General features: G+C 39.0%; 1 protein-coding gene across 10 annotated transcripts in view; it reads right to left on the minus strand.

The window, feature by feature from the left end:
- Window positions 1-15568, minus strand: part of LOC138738906 (rho guanine nucleotide exchange factor TIAM1-like) — a 273989-nt gene that overhangs the window by 178246 nt on the left and 80175 nt on the right. For all 10 annotated transcript variants that reach the window (XM_069890079.1, XM_069890072.1, XM_069890074.1 and 7 more), the window contains 2 exons: window positions 14010-14448; window positions 10584-10756 (listed from right to left, as the gene is read on the minus strand). In XM_069890079.1, coding sequence (XP_069746180.1) covers window positions 10584-10756; window positions 14010-14448 — 612 coding nt within the window. The remainder of the gene's footprint in view (window positions 1-10583; window positions 10757-14009; window positions 14449-15568) is intronic.

The raw sequence follows: 15568 nt of genomic DNA on the forward strand, positions 1-15568 counted from the left end.
ATTCTGTAAGATGTGAGTATATCAATAAACTACAGTAATGTCAACAGTTAAATTGTTCAGTTGTGTCGTATAATTATTTTGATAGAAAATGAATTTTCAATGGCATTATGCTTATTCTTTCTGAAGAACGACTTTACGTGGGTTTAACGTTTAATTGACTTTATTTTCCTTGAGCTGATTCAACCGACTTCCATATCTTGAATCTGGCGCTTCAGGGATTTATTCATTCCCTTCAGTGGATCAATTTGAAAACTGTTATAGATGTTCAAGTCATCTTCACCCATCATGTACAGAAACATAGGCACTTTCTGTTTTCCATCAGTCTCTCTCATCCCAGCAGCTTCTAAATAAATGTTGAATTACTGTTTGAAGTGTTTCCAATTATTGGCTAGATTGCCAGTAAACTGCATCAGTAAGGGAGAACTCAACTTATTCATGCCTACGAACTATTGTCTTCTCTTACCCACTCAAACACTTCTTGCTCTTTCAAGAAGAACAACTTTAACTGAGTTTATCAGTTAACTGATAAGAAAGAACAAGCATAACAGATGGCAGGGGAGTTTTCTGGTCTAAAAACACTGCTTTTCTTGCAGTTTAATACTGCCGTGACTCCTTACATTTTGTGACCCACACCCAAAAAGCTAATGGCCACCCCTCGTATGTGATCAGGTAGAGCCAGGCTGGATTTGCATCGTCTGGTTGAACTTTGTTAAAGTTGAAGTTTATGGAAATGATGGCAATTTATTATTCTGGTTCAGAAATTGAATGAGAGACAGGAGCTAGAGAAGGACTAATGAGCTTGTAGTCAAGTGGCAGCACACACAGACTGCATAAGTACCACAACTAATCACTACATTTATAAATAAATTAGACGATGAAGAAACAAGTCATGAGTCCATATTGCAAATGAAACAAAATGGAATTAAGTTGCTGGAATAGAAGGAAATAGTAATTGAGTGGGTGAATGTGCAGATCTATGTTAATTATAGTTCGATGTCAACAAATGAGAGTTCACTTTAGACCTCAGAAAGTGAGAACAAAGTACTATCAAAATGCAGAAAGGTTAGGAAGACCTGAGATCCCCAGAAACTTGAGGATTAATGTATGTAGATTATTAAATATTCAAAGGAGAGGCAAAATAGTCAAAAAGCAAATAAATGTTGGCCTTGAGACCGAGGGGGTGGAAATACAAGGGGGTATAAATTATGCTTCAGAAATACAGAAGCTTAGTTAGAGCGCACGCTGGAGTGCTCTGAACAGTTCTGTTTATTGGACCAAGGGTTGTGGCAGAGTGGAAATCTTTTTCAGTAAGCAGCAAATAACATGATAAAATGCATTCATTTTAAATCTAAGATTGAAATACTTTAGTTAAGCCCATATATGAAGGATATAGGGAAAAGGGTTTATGCAATGGATGGCAGGCTTAGTGTGGCAGTTAGCACAATGCTATTACAATGCCAGCGAGAAGGTTTCGAATCCAGCGCTGTCTGCAATGAGTTTGTACATTGTCTGTGTGGGTTTCCTCTGGGTGCTCAGGTTTCCTCCCACCAAAACATGTGTCTTGGAGGATAATTGGAGAATTTGAGTGGTATGGGCTCATGGGCAGGAAGGATCTGTTACTATGCTGTATGTCTAAATTTTAAAAATTATTTTAAAAATTGGTGCACAGATTTGCTAAGATCTTATTGAACGGGCAAAGAGATACAAGGATAATAAATAGCCTCCTCTTCCTTTTTCTGGAAAGGAGGTACCACTAATGATTGTCAACCAGTCTTTGGTTGTCCCACTATGATTTATAGTTACAACAATATACTCGGGTAATAGTTGAGTTTTGGGGATCAATTTGATGGGGCAAATTGGGGAGAGGGGGGAATTGACTTTTACAAGGGTACTACTTCAGACCATGGTTAAGACTTACATTGTTCAAAGCACCCGGAGCTCTGTTGGCCGGGCCCGGGAGGCAAATCTGTGTTCAGGATGTTGGGTTCACAGATGGGCAGGTAGCGGGGCATTGGGAGCTTGGATGGGAGGGCAACTGAGGCAAGGGTTCATGGTCAGGGCATCAGGAGATCAGATAGATGGGTGGCCTGTGGCCGGGATGTCAGAAGCTCTGGTGTTCGAGCAGCCGGGGCAAGGGTCTGCATTCAGGGCATTGGTAGATCTGGTGTGCAGGCGGACAGGGCAAAGATCCATGGTCGGGGCATCGGGAGCTCAGATTTGTGGGCAGTTGGGGGCCAAAAATAAGGGCAGTCAACTTTTACATAGGTCATATGGAAAACACACGATTTTTTGGGGTCAAGATCAGGGAGGTCTACTATTACATAGGTTAAAATATAAATAACTTTATGGTGAGCTAAATTTAAGAAGCAAGAAAGAGACAATTGCTAAAAATTGACCTTTTTGTAAGAGGTGGACCAATCAATTCACAAGGAGATTGTTCCCTCAGGTCATGGAGAAGAGATTAAAAAGGAGCGTTCGTGGGGCTGGGCACTTTAGCAGACCAATCAAATCATGATTCAATATTAAGAGCAAATAAAAGTGAATCAGACACAAGCCACATACATAATGGTCATTTTGGAGTGGACATAGCGTGAGTACCTCACTGTAGGATTGGGAATTTAAGGCTTTAGTTTGAGAGGCTACAGTGAGCAGAGGCTCAGGTTTAAGAGATGAGGCAAGGCAAGGCAAGGCCAAGTTTTTCAAACTCTTTCCTCTTTAATAGCGGGAATGGTATCCAGGGCAGAGACATGCTCCTCTTGCAGAATATGGATAGTCAGGGAAGCTAACAGTATGTCTTCAGAGATCTCTGAAGACTTCATCTGCCAGGTGCATTCAACTTCTGCTCCTTAGATTGCGTTAGGGAATTGGAGCTGGAGTTAGATGAACTCCGGATCATTCAGGAGGTTGAGGGAGGTGATTGACAGAATGCACTCACTCTGAAGAGGCAGGAGGAAGGTAGCTAGGTGACAGTTAGGAGAGGGAATAGGCAGGCAGTACAGTGTAGACCTTTGCCCATTCCCCTTAGCAACTCCTGAAGGGGATGACCCATCTGGGCCAGGCAGAAGCCAGACCAATAGCACTGTGGTTGGCTGAGCCTCAGAAGGGAAGAGTGAAGTCAGGTAGAGTGATTGTCATTGGGAAGTCGATACTCAGGGGAACAGTTAGGAGATTCTGCAGCCACAAAAAAGAACCCAGGATAGTGTATTGCCTCCCGGGTGCTCAGGCTCAGGATGTCTCGGAGAGGGTGCCAGAATATTTTTAAGGGGAGGGTGAGCAGCCAGAGGTTGAACTATATATTGACATGAATGACATAGTAGGAGAAGGCAGAGGACCTGCAAATAAGTTTACGGAGTTAGGAAAAAGGAAGAGCAGGACTTCCAAGGTAGTCATCTCTGGATTACTCCCAGTGCTACAAGCTAGGAAACAGGAAGATAGTGGAGACAAATATGAAGAGATGGTGCGGGGGCAGGGTTTCAAGTTCTTAGGTCACTGGAACCTTTTCTGGGGAAGGGATGACCTGAACAAGTGAAGAAGTGGAATGGGTTGCACCTGAACTTGAAGGAAACCAATGTTCTGGCATGGTGGTTTGCAAATGCTGATATGGGTGAGGGGGTGGGGTTTAAACTAGATTCATAGGGAGGTGGGAACCAAAGTTGAAGTGGTTGGTGAACAAACAGAGACAGCTGTAGGGAGTTTGGAAGGAGAGAAAGGCAGATAGGGCAAAATTGCAGCCAGTGGGATAAGGTGCAATGCAATAGAGACACTGAGTCAAAAGTAACAAATATAGGGCTAAAGGTTTTATATCAAATGCCCACAGTATAAGGAATAAAGTGGATGACCTGAAAGTACAGCTAAACATAGACAGGTATGATGTTGTGGCCATCATGGAGTTATGGCCAAAGGATGGATGTCATTGGGAGGTTAATGTCCAAGTGTATCAAAAGGATAGGTAGGTAAGAAAAGGGGGTGGCATGACTTCTGTTGACAAACATTAAATCATTAGAAAGAAGTGACATAGGATCAGAAGATATAGAATCATGGGTTGAAATAGGAAATGGCAAGGGTAAAAAGGCACTGTTGACAGTTATATACAAATCTCCAAACAGTACCAAGGATGTGGACAACAAATTACAACAGAAAAAAGGCCTGTCAGAAGGGCAATGTTATGGTCGTCATGGGAGATTTTAACATGCAAGTAGATTGGGAAAAATAGGTTAGGCCTGGATCTCAAGATAGAGAATTTGTAGAAAGCCTATGAGATGCCTTTTTAGAGCAGCTTGTTGGTGAGTCCATTAGGCAATCAGCTGTTATGGATTGGGTGCTGTGTCAGGCACCAGAGGTGATTACAGAGTTTAGAGTAAAGGAAACAATGGAGGGCAGTGAACACAGTATGATTAAGATTTAACAAGAAAAAACTAAAGACAGATGAGTCAGTATTTCAGTGAAGTCAAGGGAATTACAGTGGGATGAGAGAGGAACTGGCCAAAGTAGATTGGAATGGTGCACTGGTAGGAAAGACGGCAGAGTAGCAATGGTTGGAGTTTGAGGAAATATTCAAATGGAAAAATTATACCATTGTGGCTGAAAAGGAAGTCAAAGCCAATGCAAAAGCAAAAGAGAGGGCATACAAGGCAGCAAAAATTAGTGGTAAGATGGAGAATTGGAAGTTTTTAAAAACGCAGTAGGTAACTAACTCATGAGGGAAAAGATGGTGAGAAAGGAGGTGAGCAAATAATCAGAAGATACAAAAAGCTTCAAGTATATAAAGAGTAAAAGAGAGAGGAGAGCAGATAAAGAACCATTAGAAAATGACACTACAGAAATAATGAGAGAGACAAGGAGATAGCAAAGCAACTAAATTAGTATGCTGTATTGAATCAGTCTGTGGAAGACATTAGGAGTATGCCAGATTTTGAAGGGTATAAGGGAAAGGAATTGAGTGAACTTACTATTTTAAGGCAGAAGGTGCTCAGAAAGCTGAATGGTTGAAGGGTGGATGTCTCCCAGACCAGATTGATTGTACCCTCGAATTTTGAAAGAAGTAGTGGTAGAGATTGTGGAGATATTGCTAATTATATTTCAGGAATCAATAGATTCTGGTATGGTCCCAGAGGACTGGAAAATCTCAAATGTCCCCTACTATTCAAGAAGAGAGGGAAGCAGCAGAAAGGAAATTATAGATCAGTTAACATGACATCAGTGGTTAGGAAAATGTGAGAGTCAATTGTCAAGGATTAGGACTCAGAATACTTAGAGGTACGTGACAAGATAGGCCAAAGCCAGCATGGTTTCCTTCAGGGAAAATCTTTCTTCACAAACCTATTGGAATTCATTGAAAAAGTGACAAGCAAGCTGGATAAAGGGGATGCAGAGGATACTGTGTCTTTCGATTTTCGGAAGGCCTTTGACAAGGTGCCACTCTTAACAAGAGCTCATAATATAACAAAAGACAGACTAGCGAGTGTAGAGCATTTGGTTGATTGGCCTGAAGCAGAGAGTTGGAATATGGGGATCATTCTCTGGATGGCTGCCAGTTGCTAGTGGTTGATGGTGGTACTGTTTCTTTGTTCTTAGATGCAACAAAAACAGGATTGCCCTTACCCTCATATACCAACCTACCATCCTCCGCATCCCACATATCCTCTGCAAATTCCATCACCACAACATGATCACGCCACCTTCTCTTCCTTCATCCGTGACTCCCTCATTCCTCATGCCTTCCACTGATTACCCCTTGGAACCTTTACCTGTGGCCACAGGAAGAGCCCATATCTCCTCCCTAACCACTATTTCGTGCAGTTCATCCAAGTGAAGCAAACACTTCACTTGTGAATCTGCCAGAATCATCCACTGTATCCCGTTGAGGCCTTCTCAACTTCAGAGAGATTAGATGCAGACTGGGAAATCGCTTCACTGAGCACCTTTGCTCTGTCCATACGAATGACAGGAATCCCCCAGTGCCAACCATTTCAATTCTGCATCCCATTCACATGCAGATATGTCTGTCCATGGCCTCGTGCTCTGCCAAACCAAGGTACCCTTAAATTGGAGGAGCAAGACCTAATATTGTGTCTGGGCACTCTCCAACTAGATGGCATTAACATTGACTTCTCTGGTTTCTTCTCCCACTCTGCACCCCATTCACAGAACCATTTCTCCCCCCCCCCCCACCTTTGCTGTTGTGCCCTCCCTCCCTTATCCACATATTACCTCACCTGTGGGCCGGTGCTCTTCGCTCCTCCCTCTACCCCTTCCCCCATCATTTTATTCAGGAGTCGGCTGACATTTATTCAATCCTCGATGAAGGGGTCAGGCCCAAAATGTTAGTTATATCTTTGCTAATTAAAGTACAGTCTGACCTGCTGAGTTTCTCCAGCATTGTGTTTTTACTTCAATCATGGCGTCTGCAGACTTTTGTGTTTTACTCCCCTCATCTTTTTGTGTGTGATTTGATGATTTGGATTATGGAATGAATGGCTTTTTGGCCAAGGTTGCAGATGACATGAAGAAAGGTGGAGCAGCAGGTAGTGCCGTGGAAACAGGAAGGCTGCATAAGGCCTTGAATAGATTGCGAGAATGGACAGAGAAGTGGCAAATTAAATATAATGCAGAAAGTGTACGGTCAAGCAGTATGGTAGAAAAAAATGGGCAAACTATTTTTAAATGGGGAGAAAACTAAAATGCAAAGGGACCTGGGAGTCCTCCAGCAGAATAACATGAAGGTAAACTTGCACGTTGAGTCGGTGGTGAAGAAGGCAAATGCAATGCTGGCATTCATATCAAGAGGAATAGAATTCAAGAGCAGGGATGAGATGTTGAGGCTTTATGAGGCACTGGTTAGACCTCATTTGGAGAATTGAGCAGCTTTGGGCTCATTTAAAAATGGATGTGCTGACAAGTTCAGAGGAGGTTCTCAAGGATGACTTCAGGAATTAAAGGGTCATCAAATGAGGAGCATTTGACAGCTTTTTGCCTGTACTCATTAGAACACCAGAATGATGGGAATCTCATCGAAATATTTTGAATGTTGAAAGGCGTGGACAGGTAGATTTAGAAAGGTTGTTTCCCATGGTGGGAGAGTTGAGGACAAGAGGGCACATCTTCAGGATTGAAGGGCATACACTTAGAGCAGAAATGTGTAGGAAATTCTTATGCTTGAGGGTGGTAAATCTGTGAATTTTTTTTGCTATTGGCAGTTATGAAGACCAGATCATTGGGTATATTTAAGACAGAGATTGATAGGTTCTTGATTAGCCAGGACATCGAAGGTTATAGGGAGAAGACCAAGCAGTGGGGCTGAGTGAGAAAATGGTTCCGGTCATGATTAAATGGTGGTGTTGACTCGATAGGCTGAATGGCTCCTACGTTTTATAGATTAGCTACTGAATTAACCATTTAATTGAATAAATTTTGCTATTTTAAGAAGTAATTATATCTGTCAAAAATTCAGCTAATTGCTCATTTTGTTCCTGAATGTGCAGCTTAATACCCAAAATATTTGTTCAATAGTTTAAATTGCATTATTTAATATGTGAATTGCATATTCAATGTTATTCACATTTTAAATTATACAATTTAAATAGACTGTAATGATGAGCCCCACACATTTGAATGATATTGCGTGATTCATGTTTGCAGTAACAACCTCCTGAACGTGCCCCATTGTGGTTTGGATTGTTAAATTAAACAGAAACTATTTATAAATTACCTTTGAAATTGCACATTCATAATTTTTACATTTTATCTGCATTATTTGGGTGGAATTTTGCAGGAATAATTGTCACATATATAAAGGTTTGTAGTACTAGGCTCCTACAATTTCCCCTCTGTTACACTGAGCTGAGTGACCTACTTGTTCAAAATCATTCCATATTGTCCCTGTGGTATATATGAAAGAATCAAAGAGTCGATTTTCTACTCCTGCAAAGCAACCATGTGGATGCTTCAGCACTGAATTTTTCATAGAATAGATTTGCACCTGGAATACACTTTCATCTTCACTTTATCCTTTCCCTTTTTCAAACAGTCACACCTACTGTAACCCTCTACTGTTTATTTTTATTTCAGATTTCTAGCAGAGTGTTTTTTTTCTTTATAACTGTCCAACATGCAATATTAATTTGCTTTGCTTTTACTACTTACTGGTCTGCTATATTTTCCTGGCTCAAGTTTTAAGAATTAAATGCTGACTGAATATTAGACTGAGAGAGAGGAAGAAAAATATATTGAAATAATTTCTTGGATGCAATTTAGAGTGAAAAATAAGTTTTAATTAAAATCTTTGGTTTTTAGAATGCAAAGGGAAAGACTAGATTCAGAAAAAATAAATTGCACAATAAAATAATTCAATATTCCAAAGAGATAAATAATGAAACATTATTGGAAGCCCTTTCATCGTGTACTACAGTATTTGTTGTCCATTGGCATAAATTCAAGCATGGCTTTCCATGGGCATGATGAACAGACAAATAAAGTGGAGTAAATCATTAGTGATGCTATAATACAATAAAAAGGTAACACATCTTAACAAGAGAGTTGACACTTGCTACTGCTTTACCAAAAAGAACTCTTCTAACCAGTGGAACTGTTCAGAGGCCGAGATTGAATGGCTGTTCCTCAAGCCAGATTTCTGCTTTTCCTTTCCTGCTGAGCAACAGCCCTTCATTCCAATGATTAGACTCCACTTTCTGTAAACAAACTCCATTTCCCTGGATTTCTGCCACTCTCCCCAAACCATCTTTCCTCTCACTTCTTTCCAGAACTTGTCTACAAAACCTCATCTTCACCCTGCACTCTGATCATGTATCTCTTTCAATGGTGTCCTCACTTCCTAACCATCTCACCCTCCATCATGGAGTGGGATTGCAGGAAAAGCCTTACCATATGGTTTGATCAGGATTCTGCAAAAGTTAATGATTAACCCCATATGGAGCTGAAAACATATTTTAAGGAATTTCTGGACTCTTGCATTTATAACACCAAGTTTTTTTTAATCCCCCAACTGACCAATGACTGTGCAGTTGTTCAAAATTTGAATCCAGATTTTCAGTTTTATTTGCTTTTTAATTCATAGTAAATTCTGATGTAACTTGATCTTTCTTTCACTGCGGATGATACTCATCTATCAGCTATTCCCAGTATTCTTTTTCTCTCCAGCAATGGCTGTGTTATGCACACCACATATCCAGAAGGATATTTTTTCCTCCTTTCTGTCCTTCCACAGACAACATGCACCGTCTCCTAGTCATCTCCAATCTGTGTCGCACCTCCACTCTTGTCCTTGGTATTTAACCTATCACAATCATTCACTATGTTCCCTCATCTCTCATCCTTCTTTGCAAGTTTAAATATCACTATTTTCTACATCTTCCCAGTTCTGAAAAAAAAACAGCCACTGACCAAAACATCAACTGTTTCTCTTTTCACGAATGCTGCCTGACCCATTGAATATTTCATGTATTTTCTAGTTTTACTTCACATGTCCAGCAGTATCATCTCATTCTATGCCACAGTAAATTGTCTGTGAAACACCTCCTGCTGCCCAACAATGTAATGGTCATTAGCAGATTTGTCCATTTCATCATGTCATTGTACAGAATTCTGCCATAGCCAAATCTACAATCTGCTTAATTGTTTCACTTCTCTCACATTCATACACTGTATTGAATATATTACAATAGCTTTTAAAATGTTCACACTCTCCAAAGATTTATTATCCAGCAATACTTCATATGAAAGTTCAAATTGACCCAATAAAGACACACAGTGTTTGCTATCTTTGTATTTCTGTGTTCTGCAACTTCATGGCTTTAATAGAAATTGAGTGTTAAATTCTTCTCTAAAGCTTAATCCTCTCATAAAGACTCCACTCTCTGCTTTCACCCTCATTATATCCCCTCTCATTAATATCATCCATAATAACTAATGCTTCTCTGTCCCCTTCCCAAACTTTTTCAGTCACCTGGAAGATCTAGTTCCCAGTCTTGACCATATTGGAGCTCGGTCTTTGAAATTATTATCATAGCATGTGTTTCAAGTTGACTTTCTGCCTGGAATTCATTTATTCATTTTCTTGAATGATGATTGCAGAAAGAATGCTTATTTGGGTCACAAGATCTAAACTATAAATTCTAATATAAATTACAAAGTAGTGGAAATATTCAGCAAGTCAGGCAACTTTGATGGAGTGGAACCAATTTCTCTCTCCACAGATGCTGCCCGACCTATTGAGTATTTCTAACATGTTTGTTTTATATTGGAACAGAAGAAGAGTTTTGAATATGTCACATAAAAATTATTTTTTTTTCCAAGTGGCCTTAGAATTAATTTGAAGAGGTTCATAGACAGAGCCAAGAAATAATATTTCAGATCAGTGTCAGTTTGAAAATGTAAAATTATTTGAAAAATCATAAAGAAATCAACCTGGATAAATTTAATACAAAAATTCAATAGTAACATTCATAATAGAGATTAATCACTGTGATGTATGGTTGAACAAGATATATTGACCATTTTCATGAAACAATATCAGAAAACTGTAATCAATATTTTAAATGTGAAAAGACAAATGATCAACTACAAACCTGAAATAAGAAAGCATCTCCAAGTGAATTACTGAGACAGAAGACAAAATCTTTCTTTGGATGTTCAGGCACAGCCTGAACGATGCTATTTTCAATCCAAACCATGTGTTTTGGTACACAATTCTGATCTACTCCTGATCTCCCTTCTGCATCATAAAAAAATAAAGTGCAGCCTAAAATTGAAAAAGGAAAATTATTTTGGAATAAAGTTAAATTGGTGTATCAATTCACTTAAATTGAATGATAAAAGTCAACGTGTTGCATATCTGTACTTTTCCATAAAAAATTCTGAAAAAAACAAGGTAAATTCACAGAATATTAAACCTTCCTGTGTTGTATTGAGCTTCATGTGTGTTTTCCAATTTAATTTCACCCTTTTTCTCATGAGGTAAATTTCTTCCTGGAATTCTTCCATCATATCATTCAAATGGAAATTTTTCATGTATTGGTCTCTATATTGATCAGTGGAAAAATGCATGAGGCGATGAAACATTAAAAATAAGTCTGGCCCAGACTTCTCAGTTTATCAAAAGAAGCATTCTTCAAGAAGTTTCTTGATGGCACAGGAACTTCATGACCAATTGTGCCCTCCATTTCAAAAAAAAACATGAGGCCACTTGACTATTTTAATAAAAGGTAATGACTGAAAAAATTAACTCCTTCAAGATGAGTGCCTGACGGGAATTTATAGCCCATTTGGGTTTTTTTTTTCTCATTTCCAGTATCTACTTAGAGTTGTACTTTTATGGGACCTTCCGCATTGCCTTGGCAAAAGCCCTGCATGTCTGGATGCCCAGTCTTCAATACTATTACGTTCATTGTATATTTTCACCTTGGGGCATGCACAAGTGGCAAGACCTGCAGGGAAATAGCATTTGCCGTAAAGTAATGATGTGAAGTACTTGCAGAAGGAGAGCACCTGAGGTGGGAAACTCAATGTTTTTTTTTTGTGCAGCCTCAAGTAGAATGTTCCTTTTGGCTTGGTGAAGAAACTTTTTTTAAAAAAGAGCATTTTGAGCACCTTCCTGTCCCTTATTGCTTTATTGGTATATAACCCCAAGATTTATTGATGCATCTGTCAATGATCAAATTGCATCATGGAATAACTAAATTTAATGAATCTTCCCAAATTCATGCTGAAAGAAACGCAAATGCTGCTAAAAGGCACAAGCATTATTTTAACCAAATAATAGCCACTGTAAAAAATGGCCCTGAAGAATAATGGATAATTACCTACTGACAAGATCTATTTACTGTCTCTTTTGCTGGGAGAGTTTGCATTTGGAAGGTAGCAGAACATCCTACTTCTTTAATTTATTCACCATAGTAAACTCCACTTGTCTTTCAAATTGTTTCAGATAGGAGCCACTCAAAGAGGCCACAGTGCATTCAGACCATGAGCCCTTTCCTTGAATTTCAGCGATTCCAGCAGCAATGCATGACAAAGTAGCCATTTTAAATACTCTTTTATTATCTGAAGATATCTGAGACTATTTCATTTAAACAAGACTTAAACTTCAAGTAATAAAATAAGTAAAAGGAAAACCTGGATTTTAAGAACGAGGTAAACAAATCTATATTGACATGACAAAATATAATAGGTATAATTGTCTTGTTCAACTATCCACTTGCATCATCCTTTCCTGTTAATGAGCCACATATATTTGGATTGAGATAAGATTCAAAATCACTTTTTAGTAATTAATAGAACATTACACAAAATTTCCTTCTGACAAAGAGTTGCCGTTAGTGCTTTCCAGTGCATCTTAAGAGAGAAAGAAGTAAACGGGAGTTATTTCAAAGTCATTCTGTGTCCGTGGATTTACTCCTCCAGTATTCCCATAGACTCTGCAGCCTTGCAGACTCCCATTTCATTCACTGGTGAACTGAGTTCCATAACCAAACCTCCAACACAATCAGGAATCCTTCAACATCCAAGGCCCTTCAGGAGCTCTTCTGCACCTTCTTGAATCCCAGCTCCGATACCTGGTTCCCATGAGCTGGTCTCCAGCATCCCACAGAATGTATGGGTCCCTTTGGTGCTGAGCCCTTTGCTGGACTGCTGCCATGGTCACCGTCTTGAAGAATCCTTTAGCCATTGAGCCCCTCTCTAGCCCACTACCATAGTCACCTTCCTGTAGGGTCATCTCCTCTGTTTCTTCTTCTCCACAGGGGGTCCTCCCGCTGATCCCCGGAAACTGCAACCCCTCATGGCAGTTGACAGGCACATGTGCCGGCATCTTCGGCACAGTCCTCTCCAGTTGCAGGATTTCATTCACAAACACCTTTAACAGGCCATTTAAAGCCAGTATGGATTTAGAACTGGGAAATTGAACCCTACGGAGCAGCACTGTGTCTCCACTCTCTTGGTTCTGCACCAGCGGCAGCACTGCCGCGATAGCAGCTCCAGCAGTGCCACCATTTTTTTTTCATGAGAAAGGGCATCCATTACCTTCTTTAATCAACAGTGATCTTTGACTTCAATTTATATGGCATAAACTCCTTCATAAACTGTTGGGATGGATAACCTGTTTCTGTGAAGTACATATAGCACAACTAAAAACTGACAGCGACCTGTGGGATCTTGTAAAATGTCAATTACTCTATCTGACATCATATCTGCAATTAGCTGAATTTTGTTATGATCTCCATAGTATGACATCTCACAGTGCACACCTGTGAGTTAATGTTGAATGCTATACATGTGGTTTTTAATCAATGCCATATATTCTAAATCTTCTTGCTGAACCTCATCAATCTCCTGCTTCCTAACAGATGGGGTGGAGCAAAGGCAGCAGCACAAAGATATTACAAAAATTTAAATTTCGGCTTCTTCAGTAACGATCCAACTATTTCCTAAAGTCAACTTCAGATGGTATCACATTCAGAAACTTTCAAAATTTTAGGTTCTGTTCAGCAAAATTAAACTGCCAAGTGGCTATCTTCAGTTTTGCCCGGAATTAGTCCAAACCTTTTGTTGACACACTGATTCAGTGAGAGTGGTAACTAACACTGGGAGAGAAGAATGTATTGGATTACTATCTGTTTTCAGGCTGAAGATGGATTTTAGAAGGACCTGGGCACAGAACAAAGATGGAAGAAAATTCCAAAGCTTTTCAGGAAGAGCAAACAATTGGTTGCAAGCTTCTCCGTCGTGTTCCCAATATGTCAAAATTCAATCAAAAATGGTAATAACTGACAACCTTCCAATCTGGAAATTAGCATGTTACCAACAGATAATTTTTTACATATGCAGCATATTAGAATCAAGCCAAGCTGAATGTAGAATAAACATTCATGTTACAACGTAGAAAAATATTTAGAAAGAAAATAGCAGAAAAGCCTTATTTTTAATGTGCGGAATTAAATTCCACCTCATTAACAATGGGATTTTTGAAAAATGGGAAAATTAAAATTAAATTGTACCTTTCAATGATACCCAGTAACATTTCCATTTTCTTCGTGTCGCTAATTCTACTTTTTTATTTTTCTTGTGGACTAAGAAATTCTTCACAGCAAGTGAGCCTGCTTTGCGTACAGTGCCTTGGTCTGTAGTCTGAATATCTGACTGTCCCGGGGAACTCAGGGTGCCACTGCTTTGTTCATCACTCATGGCTGACTCTGCTTCCTCACCATTTTCTATGTTGACAGTTGACTCCAATGTACATCTAAAATTTTCATACACACCCTGGCGAAGTGCATCTCCTGCTGAGCCAAGTTCACTGCCAGTTAACCCACGACTGAATGAAGATGGATAGTATGTTGAACTGCTAATATTGGAATAGCGGGAATGTTGGTCATTATCTGTTATTGCACCATCTATACCACTGTCTGCGCATTCACTTCCATCTCCTATGGTAACATCCTGCAGAAAAACAAATGCAAAAATAATTCAGAGTAGGTCAGTTGATATTACACCTTCACAAAAGGAAAAGTGCCAACAAAATAATAAGACAAATGCAAATCTAAAGCATAGCAATTACAGGTTCCATTACATATATTTTATCCTCCACTCCTTCACAAAATACACTGCTAATTGGAAATTTGTGTCTGCATGCATGTGTGGGTAAATAAAACCTGCATTTCACTTCCTCCTCTGATGTTTACGTTATTCAATTTTCTAAAGAAAGCTATTTAATTTGCAATTAAAAATTCATCAAGGTGCCAGCTGCTGTAAATCTGCTGCATTTTTTCAAATTTGTCCCCTGTACTAAATATAACAACAGTTGTTGAAGTGTAGTTCTTAAGCGGCTCACTCAAATCTTTGGCCTTCCATCAGTGCATTGTCATTCACCTTAAGCCAACCACCTGTAAATTTATTATGGGACATAATCATAAACAAAAACTTCAGTTAAACCAGATCATTATAGTTGCAGTTACAGTAGCATGTTCAATTCTACTCAATTCTCCAAATACCATCTGATGTAACTATATAATGTTATTAAGTGGATACAATAAATAAATTAATGTTGTTGCCCACTTTAATCTAAATGTTGATAAAGTTTTGCAATATTTATATTCCACCTCTTACTGTCTTTTGATGATTAAAATTATTGTGTGCATTCAGACAAGAGATTATTCTGAATGTATTTCATTCCAACACAAATAACCAAATTAAGTGATTCTGATTATTTTTATACAACCTTGCACTAAACACTGCATAAATACAATTAAATACAAGGTAATGATTATTTTTTTTCAAATAACAAATGCAATTATGGATGGATATATAGCAAGTAAAGTGATTTTATTCCCATTTGTCAGTCAAATAATATTAATTGATGGTACACACAGATGATGCAAGTGAGTGGAACATAACCTGACAACTAGGCTCTATGGGAAAAATAATTATACTGTACATTGAGTAGCCATGAAGCTGAATGTTGTGGAATTAAATTTGATAAAGTGGGGGAAGAGTTGCTGCCCTCATGCTTTAGTTCTGCTAAGTGATTTATTCTAGAAAATAGAACCTAAGCAGGCCAGTT

The sequence above is a fragment of the Narcine bancroftii genome, chromosome 7, assembly GCF_036971445.1.
Source record: "Narcine bancroftii isolate sNarBan1 chromosome 7, sNarBan1.hap1, whole genome shotgun sequence".
Lineage (NCBI taxonomy): Eukaryota > Metazoa > Chordata > Chondrichthyes > Torpediniformes > Narcinidae > Narcine > Narcine bancroftii.